General features: G+C 42.0%; 1 protein-coding gene across 3 annotated transcripts in view; it reads left to right on the forward strand.

The window, feature by feature from the left end:
• LRRK1 (leucine rich repeat kinase 1) overlaps positions 1–15,648 on the forward strand; it is a 150,607-nt gene that overhangs the window by 112,806 nt on the left and 22,153 nt on the right. For all 3 annotated transcript variants that reach the window (XM_016927549.4, XM_063795446.1, XM_063795445.1), the window contains one exon: positions 13,626–13,797. In XM_016927549.4, coding sequence (XP_016783038.1) covers positions 13,626–13,797 — 172 coding nt within the window. The remainder of the gene's footprint in view (positions 1–13,625; positions 13,798–15,648) is intronic.

Genomic DNA, 15,648 nt, shown 5'->3' on the forward strand with positions numbered 1-15,648 from the left:
CGTCATTTAACATGAGGTGTATCTCCTAAAGCTATCCCTCCCCCCACCCCCACCCCGATACAAGTTCTTTCTCAGATATATGATTTGCAAGTATTTTCTCCCAGTCTGTGGCTTCCTTTTTTTATATTAATGAAGTCTAACTTTTAAATTGTGTGATTATTGCTTTTTGTGTCATCTTTAAGAAATATTTGCTTATACCACGATCTTGACAATCTTTCTTTATTTTTCTTCTAGAAGGTTTGTAGTTTAGCTTTTACTTCCAGGTCTATAATCTATGTCAAATTAATTTTTGTATATGGGGTGAAGTAGGTGTCGAGGTCCATTTTTTTCCTGTATATTATCCCATTGTTCCAGAACCATTTGTTGAAAAGACTTTCCTTTCCCCATTGAATTATCTTGGTTTCTTTATCAAAAATCAGTTGTGTGGGTTTATTTCAGGACTCTATTTTGTTCCACTAATATATATGCCTATCCTTATGCCAGTGCCAAACCCCACTGATTATTGTAGCTTTAGAGTGAGACTTGAAATCAGGTTGCGTGAGCCTTTTGTATTAGTTTCCTGTGATTGCTGTAAGATACCATGAATGTGGCATCTTAAAACAACACACATTTTTCTGGAGGTCAGAAGTCCAAAATAAGCTTCCCTGGTCCGAAGTCAAGGGGTCAGCAGGATCATGCTGCCTCTGGAGGCTCTAGAAGAAAACCCATTTTCTTATCTTTTCCAGTCTCTAGAGCTGCATTTCTTAGCTCACATTTCTTTTATCAATACGTAATATTTTACGTATTTATGGGGTACATGTGAGTAGTTTTTACATGCGTAGAATGTGGAATGATCAAGTCAGGGTATTTGGGGTATCCATCACCTTGAGTATTTATCCTTTGTATGTGTTGGTATCATTTCAAGTCCTGGCTTCTAACCACTTTGAAATGTACAATATATTCTTGCTAACTATAGTCACCCTAGTCTGCTATTGACCATTAGAACTTATTTCTTCTAACTGTATGTCTGTACCCATTCACCAACCTCTCTTCATCTCTTCCTCCCACTCTCACACCCTTCCTAGCTTCTAGTATCTGTCATGCTATTTTCTATCTTCATAACATCAAGTTTTTTAGCTCCCACCTATGAGTGGGAGCATGCAGTATTTGTTTCTCTTTGCCTGGTTTATTTCATTTAACGTAATGACTTACAGTTTCATCCATGTTGCTGCAAATGACATGATTTCATTCTCTTTTACGGCCAAGTAGTATTCCATTGTGTATATGGACCTTTCTTTATCCATTTGTCCATTGATGGACACTTAGGTTGGTTCCTTATCTTTGCTATTTTGAATAGTGCTGCAATAGATAAGGGAATCCAGGTATCCCTTTAATACCTGATTTCTTTTCCTTTGTATAAATACCCACTAGTGGGATTGCTGGATTGTATGGTAGTTCTATTTTTAGTTTTTTGAGAAATTGCCATACTATTTTCCACAGAGGCTGTACTAATTTACATTATAGCCAACAGCGTATAAGAGTTTTCTTTTCTCTGCATCCTCACCAGCATCTGTTATTTTTTGGTTTTCTGATAGTAGCTGTTCAACTGGGGTTATATGATATCTCATTGTGGTTTTGATTTGCATTTCCCTGATGATTCATGGTGTTGAGCATTTTTCATGTACCTATTGGCCATTCATATGTCTTCTTTTGAAAAACGTCTATTCATGTCCTTTGCCTTCTTTTGAGATTATTTGAGTTTTATTGAGTTGTTTGAATTTCTTGTAAATTGTGGATATTAGTTCCTTGTTGGATGAATACTTTGCAAATATTTTCTCTCATTCAACAGGTCTCTTCACTCTGCTAATTGTTTCCTATGCAGTGAAGAAGCCATTTAGTTTAATACAGTACTATTTGTCTATTTTTGTTTTAGTTGTTTGTGTTTTCGAGGTCTTAGCTATAAAACCTTTGCCTAGACCAGTGTCCTGAAGTGCTTTCCCTGTTTTCTTCTAGTAGTTTATAGTTTGGGGTCTTAAATTTAAGGCTTTAATCCATTTTGAGTTGATTTTTGTATGTGGTGAGAGATAGGGGGTCTAGTTCCATTCTTCTCCATATGGATATCCAATTTTCCCAGCACCATTTATTGAAGAGGGTATATTTTCTCCACTGTATGTTCTTGGCACCTTTGTTGAGAATCAGTTGACTGTAAATATGTGGATTTATTTCTGGGTTCTCTGTTTTGTTCCATTAGTCTAGGTGTCTATTTTTATACTGATAACATGCTGTTTTGGTTACTATAGCTTTGTAGTATATTTTGAAGTCAGATAGTGTGTTTCCTCCAGCTTTGTTCTTTTTGCTCAGGATTGCTTTAGCTATTCAATCTCTTGTTTGGTTCCATATGAATTTTAGAATCCATTATTGATCTGTTCAGGTTTACTTTTTATTCCTGATTAACTTTGGGTAAGGTTTTATATTTCTGGGAATTTGTCTGGTTTTTTTTCCTAGGCTTTCCAGTTTGTTAACATATAGTTCTTCATAATAGTCTCTGATGATCTTTTGTATTTCGGTGGTATCAGTTGTAATGTCTCCTTTTTCATTACCAGTTTTGGTTATTTGGGTCTTTTCTCTTCTTGGTTACTCTAGGTAGTGATTTATCAATTTTGTTTATCTTTTTGAAGAATCAACTTTTGATTTCATTGATCCTTTGTATTGTTTTTTAAGTCTGTATTCCATTTTATTTCTGCTCTGACCCTTATTTATTATGTGGTTTCTTTCCTTCTGCTGATTTTGGGTTTGGTTTGTAAATGTCTGTAAGGTCCTTTCGGTCTCAAGTCATTTAAATCCAATGTTTTTTTGATGAGTTTCTGTCTAGATGATCTGTCTAATGCTGAGAGTGGTATGTTTAAGTGCCATACTATTATAGTATTAGAATATATCTCTCTCTTTAGATCTAGTAATATTTGCTTTATGAATCTGGGTGCTCCAATGTTGGGTGCATATATATTGATATTGTTATATTCTCTTGTTGGATTGATCCCTTTATCATTATATAATGACCTTCTTTGTCTTTTTACTGTTTTTGACTTAAAGTCTGTTTTGTCTGATACAAGTATAGCGATGTCTGCTTGCTTTTGGCTACTATTTGCATGGAATATCTTTTTGCAATGCTTTACTTTCAGTCTGTGTGTCTTTACAGATAAAGTGAGTTTCTTACTGGTAGCATATAATTGAATCGTGTTTTTTTAATCCATTCAAACAGTGTACACCTTTTAAGTGGAGAATTTAATCCACTTACATTCAAGGTAATTATTAATATGTGAGGTTTTGTTCCTGTCCTATTGTTAATTATTTTCTGGTTGTTTTATATATTCTTTGTTCCTTTATTTCTCTCTTACTGCTTATCACTGTGGTTTGGTGGTTTTCTGTGGTGGTACCATTTGAGTGCTTTCTCTTCCTCATTTGAGTGTTTGCTTTACCAGTGATTTTTATACTTTTGTGTGTTTTCATGATGTTAAATGTCATTTTTCTTTTTGCTTCCAGGTTAAGGATCCCTTGAGCAGTTCTTGTAGGGTCAGTCTATTAGTGACGTAAGGTTTCTGCTGAGGAATCTGCTGTTAGTTTAATGGGGTCTCTTAGGTGACTAGATTCTTTTCTATTGCTGTATTTAGAATTCTCTCTTTGACTTTAGACAGCTTGGCTATAATGTGCCATGGAGAAGACCTTTTTGCATTATCTCTGTTTAGGGATCTCAGAGCCTCCTGTATCTGGATGTCTAAATACCTTGCTAGACGTAGGAAGTTTTCATCTCTTATTTTGTTAAATAGGTTTTCCTAACCCTTTCATTCTCTCTTCACCTTCTGGGACTCCAGTAATTTAAATACTTGGTTGCTTTATGGTATCCCATATATCACTCATTGAGAAAATATTTACTCATTATTTTCTTCATTTTTCTTTATTTTTGTCTAACTCTGTTTTTTTCATAAGACTTGTCTTCAAGTTCTGAGATTATGATTCTGCTTGATCTAGCCTATTGTTGAAGCTTTTGAATGTATTTTATATTTCACTCAATGAATTCTTCAGTCCCAGAATTTCCATTTGGTTTTTTTTAAATGATATTAATATCTATCTCTTTGGTAAATTTATCATTTGTATCCTGAATTGTTTTTCTGATTTCTTCGTATTGTTTTTCAGAATTTTCTGCTATCTCACTGAGTTCCTTTAGTATCAGAATTTTAAATTATTTTTCCAGGATTTTATAAATTTGTTCTTGATTAGGCTGTATGGCTGGAGAATTATTGTTTTCCTTTGGAAGTATCATATGTCCTTGCTTTTTCATGTTTCCTGTGTCCTTACACTGATATCTGTGCATCTGGTGTAACAGTCACTTCTTCCAGTATTTGAATTTGCCTTCACAGGGGAGAACTTTCTCCTGAAGATGCATCTGTGGTGTTGGTTCAGTAGGGCACTTTGGCTTTCATTCTACGTAGATGCAGTAGTGTAATCTGTATGATTTCTTTGGCTATAAACAATGTCAGTGGCATCTGTGATTTCCTCAGTAATTTAGGGTGCAGTTGTTAGTGGAGCTTGTGGGGAAGTTTTGCTGGGAACAGGGATGCCAGGTGGGCCAGTCTTTGGGCCCTAGTGGTGGCAGCAGGCATGCCTCTCCTTGGACCCCAGGGTGGTATACACTGGCACCAGTGTTAGAGGGTCCAGACAGGCCTATTCTTGGGCTTCCAGGAGGCTTACTTGGATGTTGGTAGTGGCATCAGTGGGCCAGGTAGGTGGGTGGGTTCTCGGGTCCCTAGGCAGCTGGCATGGTGTGGGTAATGGCAGTGGAAGTGGCAGGAAAACCCTGTAGGTCCTGAGCAGTGCATGCTGGTATTGGCAGTGGCTGCAATGGGCTGGTTGGGCTTGTGCACAGGGCCACGGGTGACATGTGCAAGTAGCTACCAGCTGTAGTGGTAACAGCAGAGTCGGTAGGCCCAACCTTAGGCCCTCAGGAGAAGTGTTCAGGTACCACTGATGGTGGACTGAGCTGGGCAGTCCCTCAGCCCTAGTCCACGTGTTCTGCAACAGGGGCCAGGGGACATGAAGCCAGGCCAGGTGGGCTTGTATTCAGGCCCCTCAATGGTGTGTACAGGTACCAGCCATGGTAGGCAGGAGTGGAGTGATCCCCAGGCCAGCAATGGAATGCTCAGGCTGGGGACATCAGTGGCCACACTGCTGCCCTGCCACTGGGGAGGGTGGGCCACCTTCAGTGGCAACAGATTAGGCTGGTGGGTGGGGAACACGTGCCACTCACACCTTAGCCTTTAAGGTGGTAGCCTATGCCTCACTCACACCTCAGCCCCAGGGGTAGCAGCCCACATTTCTCTTGCACCTCAGCCCCAGCACTACTGGGCTCCGGGACAGTACACAGTCTGTTGGGGACAGGGCTGTAAAATGGCTCCTTGCAGATTTCTTAAAGAACTAAAAGTAGGTTACCATTTGATCCAGCAATCTCACTACTGGCTATCTACCCAGAGGAAAAGAAGTCATTATACAAAAAAGATACTTGCACACACATGTTTATAACAGCACAATTCCTAATTGCAAAAATATGGAACCATCCCAAATGTGTATCAATCAATAATTGGATTTAAAAAATTGTGGTATATATACACCATAGAATACTACTCAGCCATATAAAGGAATAAAATAATGGCATCTGCAGCAACCTGGATGAATTGGAGACCATTATTCTAAGTGAAGTAACTCAGGAATGGAAAACTAAACATCATATGTTCCAAATTATAATTGGGAGTTAAGCTATGAGAATGCAAAGGCATAAGAATAATACAATGGATTTTGGGGACTCAGGGGAAAGGGTGGGAGGGGATGAGAGATAAAAAAGTACACATCAGGTACCGTGTACACTGCTCAGGTGATGGGAGCGCCAAAATCTCAGAAATCACCACTGAAGAACTTTATCATGTAACCAAACACCACCTGCTCCCCAAAGCCCTATTGAAATTAAAAATTAAAATATAAATAAATTGCCTCCTTAGTGTGGCTGCTCAGGTCTCAGGGAGTGTGAGACCTAGAGTGAGCACCCTCCGAGCAGTGCCATTGCACAGTCTCCCATCAGTTAGTTTCAGGGCCCACAAAGGGTGAGGGGCTCTCCTGTGCCTTGGATTTCAGGAGTCCAGAGTGGGAATGTCGACCACTGGGGATCTCTCACTTACCTTTCCCCACACTGGGGAGTCTCTCTCAGCTCTCAGCCTAGCAGGCTGCCTTGCTTCCTTCTCCTTCCTTGCCTTAGGTATTTCCTGTCACTTTTCTGTTGAATTCCATTGTTCTCTCTTGGATGATCTACTCAACATGTGATTATCTACTCACTATTTTGCCTCTTCTCCGTGTCAGAGGCAAGTCTGAAATGCCTCTAGTCAGCCATCTTGAAGCCGTCCCTCCCAGCAGCATGGCACCCTGCGCCAGTGGCCATCTTGCCTTCTTCTGTGCAAATCTCTCTCTTCCCCCTATCTTTTAAGGACACTTGTGGCTGCACTTAAGGTCCACCCAGATAATGTGGGATCTTTCCCCCATTTCAAAGTCCATAACTTAATCACATCTACAAAGTCTCTATTTCCATGTAAGGTAACAATCACAGTTCTAGGGTTTAGGACCTGGATATTTTGGGGCTCATTATTCAGCATATGACACCCTCCAATTTTGTTCTTCTGTTTCAAGATTATTTTGGATTATTCTAGATCCTTTGCATTTTCATCTAAATTTTAGAATCAGCTTGTCTGATTCTTAAAAAACTGTTGTGATTTTTATGGAGATTACATTGAATCTATAGATCAAAGAAAGCTGACATCTTAGAAATATTGAATCTTCCAATATGAACATGGTATATCTCTCATTTATTTTGGTTTTTAAAAAGTTTCTCTCCACAGTGGTTTGTTTTCAGTATTCAGATTTTCTGCATCTTTTGTTAAATTTGTGTCTACATAATTTATGTTCTCCGATACGGGTAAATGACATATCTTCTAATTTGATTTCCATTTCTTGTTGCTGGTATACAGAAATACAATTTATTTTTAAATATTTACCTTATATCCAAAAACCTTGCTAAATTCACCTATTAGCTCCAGTAGATTTTTTAGGATTTTCTAAGTATGCTTCTTTTTTGAAAAAAAGACAGTTTTACTTTTTTCATTCTAATCTTCACGTGTTTTTTTGCTCTGTTTGCCTGATTGCATTGGCTCGGATCTCTAGCAAAGGTTTAAATAGAAGGGATGAGAGAAGGCGTCATTCTGTGTGATCTCAGGGGGGAAGCATTCAGTCTTTCACCATCAAGTGTGATGTTTTCTGCAGAGCTTTGTTATCCATGGAAACTTTATCAGATTGAGGAAGTTCCCTTTTATTCCCAGTTTGCTAAAAGCTTTTATCATAAATGGGTACTGAATTTTGTCCCCCAAAAATGCTTGTTCTGCCTCTGTTAATTTTTTTCTTCAGTTATTTTTCTTTTAAATATGTTGATTGATTTTCAAATATTAAACCAACCTTGTATTCCCAAGATTCATACCAAGTGTTCATGATTTATTATCTTTTTTATCTAATGCCAGATTTCAGTGGCTCCTATTTTGCATAAGAATTTTTTAATCTATGTTCATGAGGGATATTGGTTGGTACTCTTATGAAAAGTCTTTATGGGTTATCAGACATAGGCTGTCTTCATAAAGTGAATTGAAAAGATTTTTTTCCTTCTCTATTTTCTCCAAGATTTTGTATAAGATTGGTGTTAGACCTTCCTTAACAGTTTGATAGAATTTATAGCCTGGAGTTTACTTCACAAGAGGATTTTTAATTACAAATTCAATCTATTTATTAGCTATAGGGTTATTAAAATTTTCTATTCTTGTGTCAGTTTTGGTAAGTTACTTTTTTTCAATAAATTTTTTCATTTCATCTATGGTGCAGAATGTATTAGTATAAAGATATTTAAAATATCTCTGGAATGTGTAGTGATATCCTCTCTCTCCTGATATTAATAATATGTCTTTTCTCTCATTCTTTCTTGATCAGTCTTGCTAAGTGTTTATCAAATTTTTGGAATCGTTTTAAAGAACGAACCGTCGCCATTGCTGATTTCTTCTATTATTTTTCTCTTTTATTTCATCTATTACTGCTCTTTATTATTGTCTTCCTTCAGCTAACTTTGGGTTTAATTTGTGCTTCTTGTTCTTCCTTCTTAAGGTAGAAGCTTAGGTCATTTATTTTAAGCCTTTCCTATTTTCTATGTAAGCATTTAAAGCCATAACTTTCTAAGCACTGCTTTATATGACAAATACAACTAATTTTGCTATGTTGTGTTTTTATCATTTAGTTCGAAAGATTTTCTAATATATCTTATATTATTTTGGTCAGAGAATATGTTCTAAGATTTCTGTATTTTGAAATTCATTGAGACTTATTTTATGTGCCAATGTGTGATCTTTCCCAGTGAAAGTCTGGAGTGCACACAAGAAACGAGTTTTCTGTGTTGTGGCTGCAGTATCTTATAAACCTTAATTAGCTCAGAGTGGTAAACAACGTGTTCAAATCTTCCGTATTCTCACTGATTTTTTTCCTACTCATTCTATCAATTACTAAGAGAGAGATGGTAAAATATCTAATGATAGGTCTACCTCTCTCTCCAGTTCTGACAGGCTTTGTTTTATATATTTTGAAGCCATTATTGGTTACATACACACATTGGTGTCATGCCTGTGTAATGAAGTGACCCTTTTTTCATTATACAATGTTTCTCTTTATCACTGGTAATACTCCTTTTCTTGAAGTCTATTTTGTCTGATGTTGAAATAGCCACACCAGCTCTTTTAGTTCTACCTGGGTTTTTTCCCTATTCTTCTAGTAGCAGGTTATGATCTCTATTAAAAATGAATCTCTTGCTGACAGCACATTATCCAATCTGATAATCTCTGCCTTTTAATAGGAATATTTGATTCATTTACATTTATCATAATTAATTATATGGTTGGGTTTAAGCCTACTATTTCTCTATTTATTTTGTATTTATACCATCTGTTTTTGTTATTTTGTTCATTCTTTCCTGCCTTCTTTTGAGTTAAATTTTATTTTAGTATTTTCATGCTCTCTATTGGGTTTTTGGCCATTGTTCCTGGTACTGTGTTTTAGTGGTTACTCTTGGGATTAGAATATGCATCCTTACCTTATCACAATCTACTTGTAATTAATATTTTACCACCTTGAATTAAATGCAAAAACCTTAGCACGATACCGGGACATTACTCCTCCCAGCACCCTCTGTACTCTTGCTGTCATCCACATTTCTTCTATACAGTAGTCCCCCTTATCCACAGCTGGTGGATTTCCAGACCCCCGTGGATGCCTAAAACTGCGATAGTATTGAGCCCTACATATACTGTGCCTTTTCCTTTATCTACATACCTATGATGAAGTTTAATTGTAACCCAGTAAGTGATTAACAACACATAGAAATTAACAATAACAACAAAACAGTATAATTATGACATACTGTCATAGAAGTTATGTAAATGTGGTCTCTCTCTCTCTCTTTCTAAATATCTTGATATTTGTGGACCAGTAATTGAAACCATGAAAAAAAAACTGCAGATAAGGGAGGACTACAATGTATGTAATGAACCCCATAATATAGTGTTATTACTTTTGCTTTGAATAATTAAACAATCAATAGTCTTTTAAGAAATTAAGGGAAAAATGTTGACTGTTTCTTGTGCTCTTCACTTCTTTCCATCTGGTATAATCTCTTTTCATCCTGAAGAATTACGTGTAGCATTTCTTAAAGTCTAAGTCTGATGGAAACAAATTCTCTTTTTTAGGCAAGACTTTTGTTTATATGAAAATGTCTTTATTAACACTAATTTTTTGATGGATAATTTTCTTCGATGTAGAATTCTGGGTCATTTTTCTGTCAGTCTTTTAAAGGGGTCACCCCATTGTCTTCTGGGCAGACTGGGGTCCTCCTCAGTCTTCGTCACCCCTGACCCCTCGCTGAGGACCTCTGACCCCATGCCACCTCCTCTCCTGTGATCAAGGATGCCCAGCCACCTGCTCTGCTGCAGCCCAGGGGCCTCTGAGAAGCCTACTCTGCCCCTCCGAGAGCTCTGCCACCATCCTCCTGTGGCTTTTACTGCCCTTACACTCCCCTACTTGTTACCTCTTACCCACCTGCCCGGACCCTCAGTTATGCTGTCGGCCCTTGAGCGCTGGGCAGCACACTTCTCTGCCTCCCCACAGCATGTGCTCTGGCCCTGGCATTTGGCCCATGGAAGGCAGGGGAGAGGCAGTGAGGCCCCCTAGCCTTACAAGCAGGGTGCTCTTGTCGGGGGATTTGTGCAGACTCTTTATGAGCTATTACTTAACTTTTCTTCCTTCAAATTCTCACTTTTGAGGCTTGGTTTTCATCAAAACCAAGTGTAGTGTTGGCTTCTTCTTTCCTCCTACTCTCCTCTGTGCTACCCATTGCCAGGATATATCTTCTGAAGTAGCTGAACTGAACGCCTCCCCTCGGGGTGGGACCCCTACGAGGGCCAGGCTGGGGGAGCACACGAGGGGTGAGACCTGCCATGATGCTCTGCCCTAAACCAGCTTGGTCCTCAGGCCTCTGAGTACTAGTTTCCATATCAGCCGCTTCCTGGGTTTGATGCTGATGTTGGCAATGAAGCTGTATCCAGGATCCAAATCCACAGGATCCAAATCCACAGAATGTTGCCATGCAGCACCCAGAGAACACGTCGCCACTCTGCGTCCTCAGCTCCAGATCTCTACAGGGGTGTCCCCTGGAGACTTCTGGGGAGCAGGCCTGGATCCTGCACAGTGAGGCCAGAGACCCGGCCACCTGGGAACCAGCCACTGGCCCCACCTTTGCCTGAGGCCCCACCCACCTCCCACTAGGTATGGGAGGGGCCTCAAGTCTTTCTTGCTGCTCCAGCTCTCTGGGTTCCTTAAAAAATACAACCCCAAAGAGGAATTCAAAATTCCAGAGCCCCTCATAACATGGCCCAGCGGTGTCCTTAACTTTGGTCCATGACAACGTTCAGAGTAAGGCAGCCTGTGTGTTTACAACGTTGCCGGATCTGACAACTTTCAGATTGTTTTATCGCAGGTTAGAGAAGTGAGGAGATACGAGTACTCAGTAAAAGAAAGTCAGTTATCTATATGAAGTCAGTCTTTATATGTATAAAACGTACACGTATTTATAATGTGTGTGTGTGTGTGTGTGCTGGCCTGAACAAGACCATCAGCGTGATCACGGCCAGGTCCTCACCAAGGCTTATGGCACAGCAGGTTAGAATATGAAGTTGGGACGCGCAAGTATGAATCCCAACTACCTTCTTTCTCGTCTGCATAATGGGTATAATATAATTACCGTAAGTATGATAGTTGTTGTGAGGATTAAATTAGATAATACACGTAAAATATTCAGACCAGCAGAAAGAAACAGTAGCAGGCATGTCCCAGGGCCTCCTGTATGGGAACAGCCACTGACAAATACATGTAAAATACTCAGAACAGTGTCTCTTAAGCTCCCAAGACATCCAGTATTGACAGTCCAGTTATTGTTACTGTTTCTTCGTGGTAGGTACTCATAGCCATGGTGTCGGGTTCTATACACATCCAGGAATAGTGGGACACGTTTCGTCTCAGTGCAGGCATAATGGTTCCCTTGTGCCCCAGGCAAGTCCCCGCTCCTGGCATCATCAGCTTTCTAAGGCTGCTGGGATCCCTGGATCTGTGCAAACAGACACATTTGCGGCTCCTCTCAGAGCATGGTTTCCCACCTGCAGTGAACCCCTCCAGCCCCTCAGAAAATCTCCATGAACCCCCTGGAAGTACCATACAGTTTTAAGCCTTTGTGCTTCTTTCAGGAGGAAGGTCCTTGCCTCTCAGCAGACTCTGAGAAGGGCTGCGGCCCCTGTCTGAGGCTGTCTCAGTGGGGTGGCATGAGCCAGCACCTCGGTGCAGACACTGTGCCCTGCCAGGGTTTCACTGCTTTACGTTCATCAAACACAGGAAGAATTTACCTCTTAGGACCTGTCCTGCCGACTCACTGCTCATTCCCTGGGACGGCCTTTCCCAGCTCGTAATTGCTCTGAAACCTGGAGCCAGCGGCCTCCACTACCTCGAGACCACTGCTTCCCTTGAGAACTGGCTTCTGTGGCCACTCAGGATCTCTTTATTTGCCATGTCACCTTCTAAACCTCTGCCCTCAAAAACATCATGGAGCACCTCTTCTGTGTGCCACCGCACATCGTGCTGGGACGCCTGGGGACAGAGAATGCTCCCCCCGCTCTCTAAGCACACTCCGACAAGGAGAAGAGCAAGAAAGACGTGGGGCACCACCACTGTAAGAGGGCCACATGAGAGACCCAGGATGCTTGAGATGAAGTAGAAAAAGCAGAAAGAAACAGCAGGCACAGCCCAGGGCCTCCTGTATGGGGAACAAACACTGAGCAGATAGAGAAGCAAGGACTTTCCAGATGTATAGGAATAAGACAGGACACTCTGATGAAGAGACATCTAGCGAGAGGTTGGGAATGTCCTTTCGCTCAAGACCTGAAAGGCTGAAAAGGCCTCCTGCTTCACCACCTGTGTCTGCTGTGTCATCTGCACAGCCCCCGTCTACCTTCACCAGCCCTGCCAAGAGGGGATCCTTTCTCTCCCCATTGTATACCCATGTGTCAGAGCGTGTAAGTGAGAGCCGAGACTTGCGCCTGTATGCTCGGGCCGTGGGCTGTCACTGAATTTTCTTACAGTTTAGGAAGTCTTTTCCAGAAAGTTCTAAGGACATTTATTGGACTGAAATAGATTTAAGATTAGGAGAGCTGAAGGTAAAACCTTTATTGGGAAGGAGTGCAGCATCTGCACACCCAGGGGCCGTCCTGTGCCTGTCCGGTGCCTGCCCCCGCAGCCCCACAGCATGCAGCCGTTGCTGGTTTTCAGGCACCCTTTGGAGGGACCTCCCAGGTTTCAGCTGTTTTAAGATGACAAAAGACGTGAAGCCCTTGCTGACGCAATGATGCAGCATTTTTATGATGACCGAGAGTGTTCTCGTAAAACATCCCTCTTCCGCACAAAACAGGCCTATTCTAACTTTTAAGGCAATCGTGTCATGTCAACGGGCCAAGAATAACAAATAGCTTTAAAGGCCAAAAATGTTACTCTGACCCTAATATCTGCATTGTCCTTGAAACCTTGCAGCTGTGTTTGTTTTTCCTTCATCAACCAAAGTTAATGTTAAGTGATTTCCGCAACTGCAACCCCATTTATAGAGAATCGAGTCCCATTTGCTGTGTCTGACATTTTTAGGACCATGATGTTTTCATGTCTTCCCTTAGCCTTATTCTAGTCTCTTAGAAACCATGATAGACTCATAGTAATGGGACCAGTCTTCATTTTCCTTTGGAGTATTTATTCTCAGCATATAAACCACGCTTCTCTTACTAATAACAGAATTCCAAAGGCCCTGGGAGGAAGGAACTCAGCAGCCTGAGGTGTTCCAGCACAGCCTGTCCCCAGACCAGGCCATCTGCTGGGGTCAGGGCCCTGCAGTGGAGCTTGGGCCCCATTGTTCACCAGTCCCCCTTGGTGTGTTTCAGCTACCTCCTGCCCCATCTCCTTCCATCTAAACCTGGCCTGGACACCCACGGTATGCGGCACCCCACAGCCAACACCATTCAGAGGGTATTTAAGATGAGCTTCGTTCCCGTTGGCTTCTGGCAAAGGTTTATAGCACGGATGCTGATCAGCCTGGCGGAGATGGACCTGCAGGTATTATGGCTGCGGTTTCTGCATAGACAGATGCCCGAGAGCCACCTACAGTTGTACCACTGGGGGAGGGGAATGCCCTTTGCTGGGGGGCCCTGCCTGGAGACCCTTCTCCTAGAGCCATGCCACCAATGTAGTGCCAGGGGGCAGGTGTGGCATGGGCTGCTGGCCAACCCATTTAAGCCATCCTGGGAGTTCCAAAGCAGCACCCTCCTTAGACAGAACCCGCCCTTTATAAACAGTGGTTCTCAGTGTTAGCCCACCTCAAAACCACCTGGAGTTTGTTAGAACACAGTTTGGTGGCCCCACCCGAGGTTCTGATTCAGTAGGTGTGGACTGAGGCCAAGAATTCACGTTTCTATCCATTCCCCGAGGTGATGCCGCTGGCCCAGCAACCACACTTGGAGAACCGTGACGTTAGAAGCACGGTTTTGCCGTCCTGGCTGCACGCTAGACTCGCCTGGAGGAAATTCTAAAAGACGCAGACCACACTCCAGACCGATCGAATCAGGATCTTTGAGTGTGGCATCGTTTGAAAAAGTGATTCCTCTTTGGTATTTTTAAGGCTCCCAGGCGAGTCCCCTGTGCAGTCCAGTTTGAGAACCACTTGTGCAGAACTTTACGTTGGTTCTGGTAACACGGGAGACCCCCCGCCCAAGGAGTTAGCTTCTGTGGGTTTACCTGGGGTTGCAGGAAGGAGTCCCCGCTGTCAGGCAACATTAATTTCATGCAAGGCAGGAACATGGAAGCAACATTTGCTACAGTGGTGTTTTTCAAAGTGGGGTTCCTATACCAGCAAAATCAGCCTCACCTGGGAACGTGTGAGGAACACACGTTCTCAGGCCCCACCTCAAACCCACTGCATGAGAAACTCCAGGGGGAACCCCGCACTGGTTTTCACAACCCTCCAGGGGATTCTGACACACTTTTGGTTTTGCGACCCTCTGGCATAATCCCTGACTGTCAAATCCTTGACATTAAACTCCGTATGAGTTTATTGTTGCTACATCCTAATTAGAAAGCCCTTATTGAATTATAACTTCTTAGCTCTATAAAAATGTTCTTTGATCTTCCCATTTTTACCGAAATGGTAAGAAAAAATCAATGCAAAAGCCTTAAAGTCCATCGTGACAGTAGCAGCCTGTGCTAGCGGGGAGGGAGATTGGTTTATAGCGCCAGAAGGGTGCACTGATTGAAGGAGTGGGCGCAGGCGCTGGTGCTCCTACGTTCCCATTCCTCTGCCCTCCCTTTGAACTCTGTGTGCCGCTGTCTTCTCAGGGGAGGGTCATGGAGCACTAGCATCGTGGGAGGCTGAGCTCACGGGTGGGGCCCAGCTGGGCCTGGAGGCCAGGGCGCCCTTCCGGGCAGCAGCTTCCCTCACTCGAGGTTAGGAAAGAAGTCCTGTTGAAATTCAGATGGGTGACAGGAGGGGAAAAGAGTGCAGTCTCATCACTCATCAAAGGCATGCAAATTCAAGCAGCAGTGAGATGCCAGTTTTCATCCATCACATTAGCAAAAAGCTGAGCCGTAATCCCCAGCCCGGGGCACGAAGTGGCCCCGCGCACACTGGTAGTCAGCGCACAGGACAGTCTCGTCATTCAAAAAGCGATTCCTCCGGATACATCCAGAGCTTTAAAACATTCAGACCCTTCGACCAATAATCCGACTGGTAAACATCTAAACTGAGGACATCGTTTTCAATCAGAGAAAGCTCTGTGCCTTTCTCATGTAACTCAAGGTGGTTTTGAGGGAGCAAAAGATTGGCACCAACTTACGCTTCCAGAAGAGAGTGGTTCAGGAAATTACTATGCTTAATAGAATATTAAACTTTAGAAAAATGAATTTTATGTGTGT

The sequence above is a fragment of the Pan troglodytes genome, chromosome 16, assembly GCF_028858775.2.
Source record: "Pan troglodytes isolate AG18354 chromosome 16, NHGRI_mPanTro3-v2.0_pri, whole genome shotgun sequence".
NCBI classification, from domain to species: domain Eukaryota; kingdom Metazoa; phylum Chordata; class Mammalia; order Primates; family Hominidae; genus Pan; species Pan troglodytes.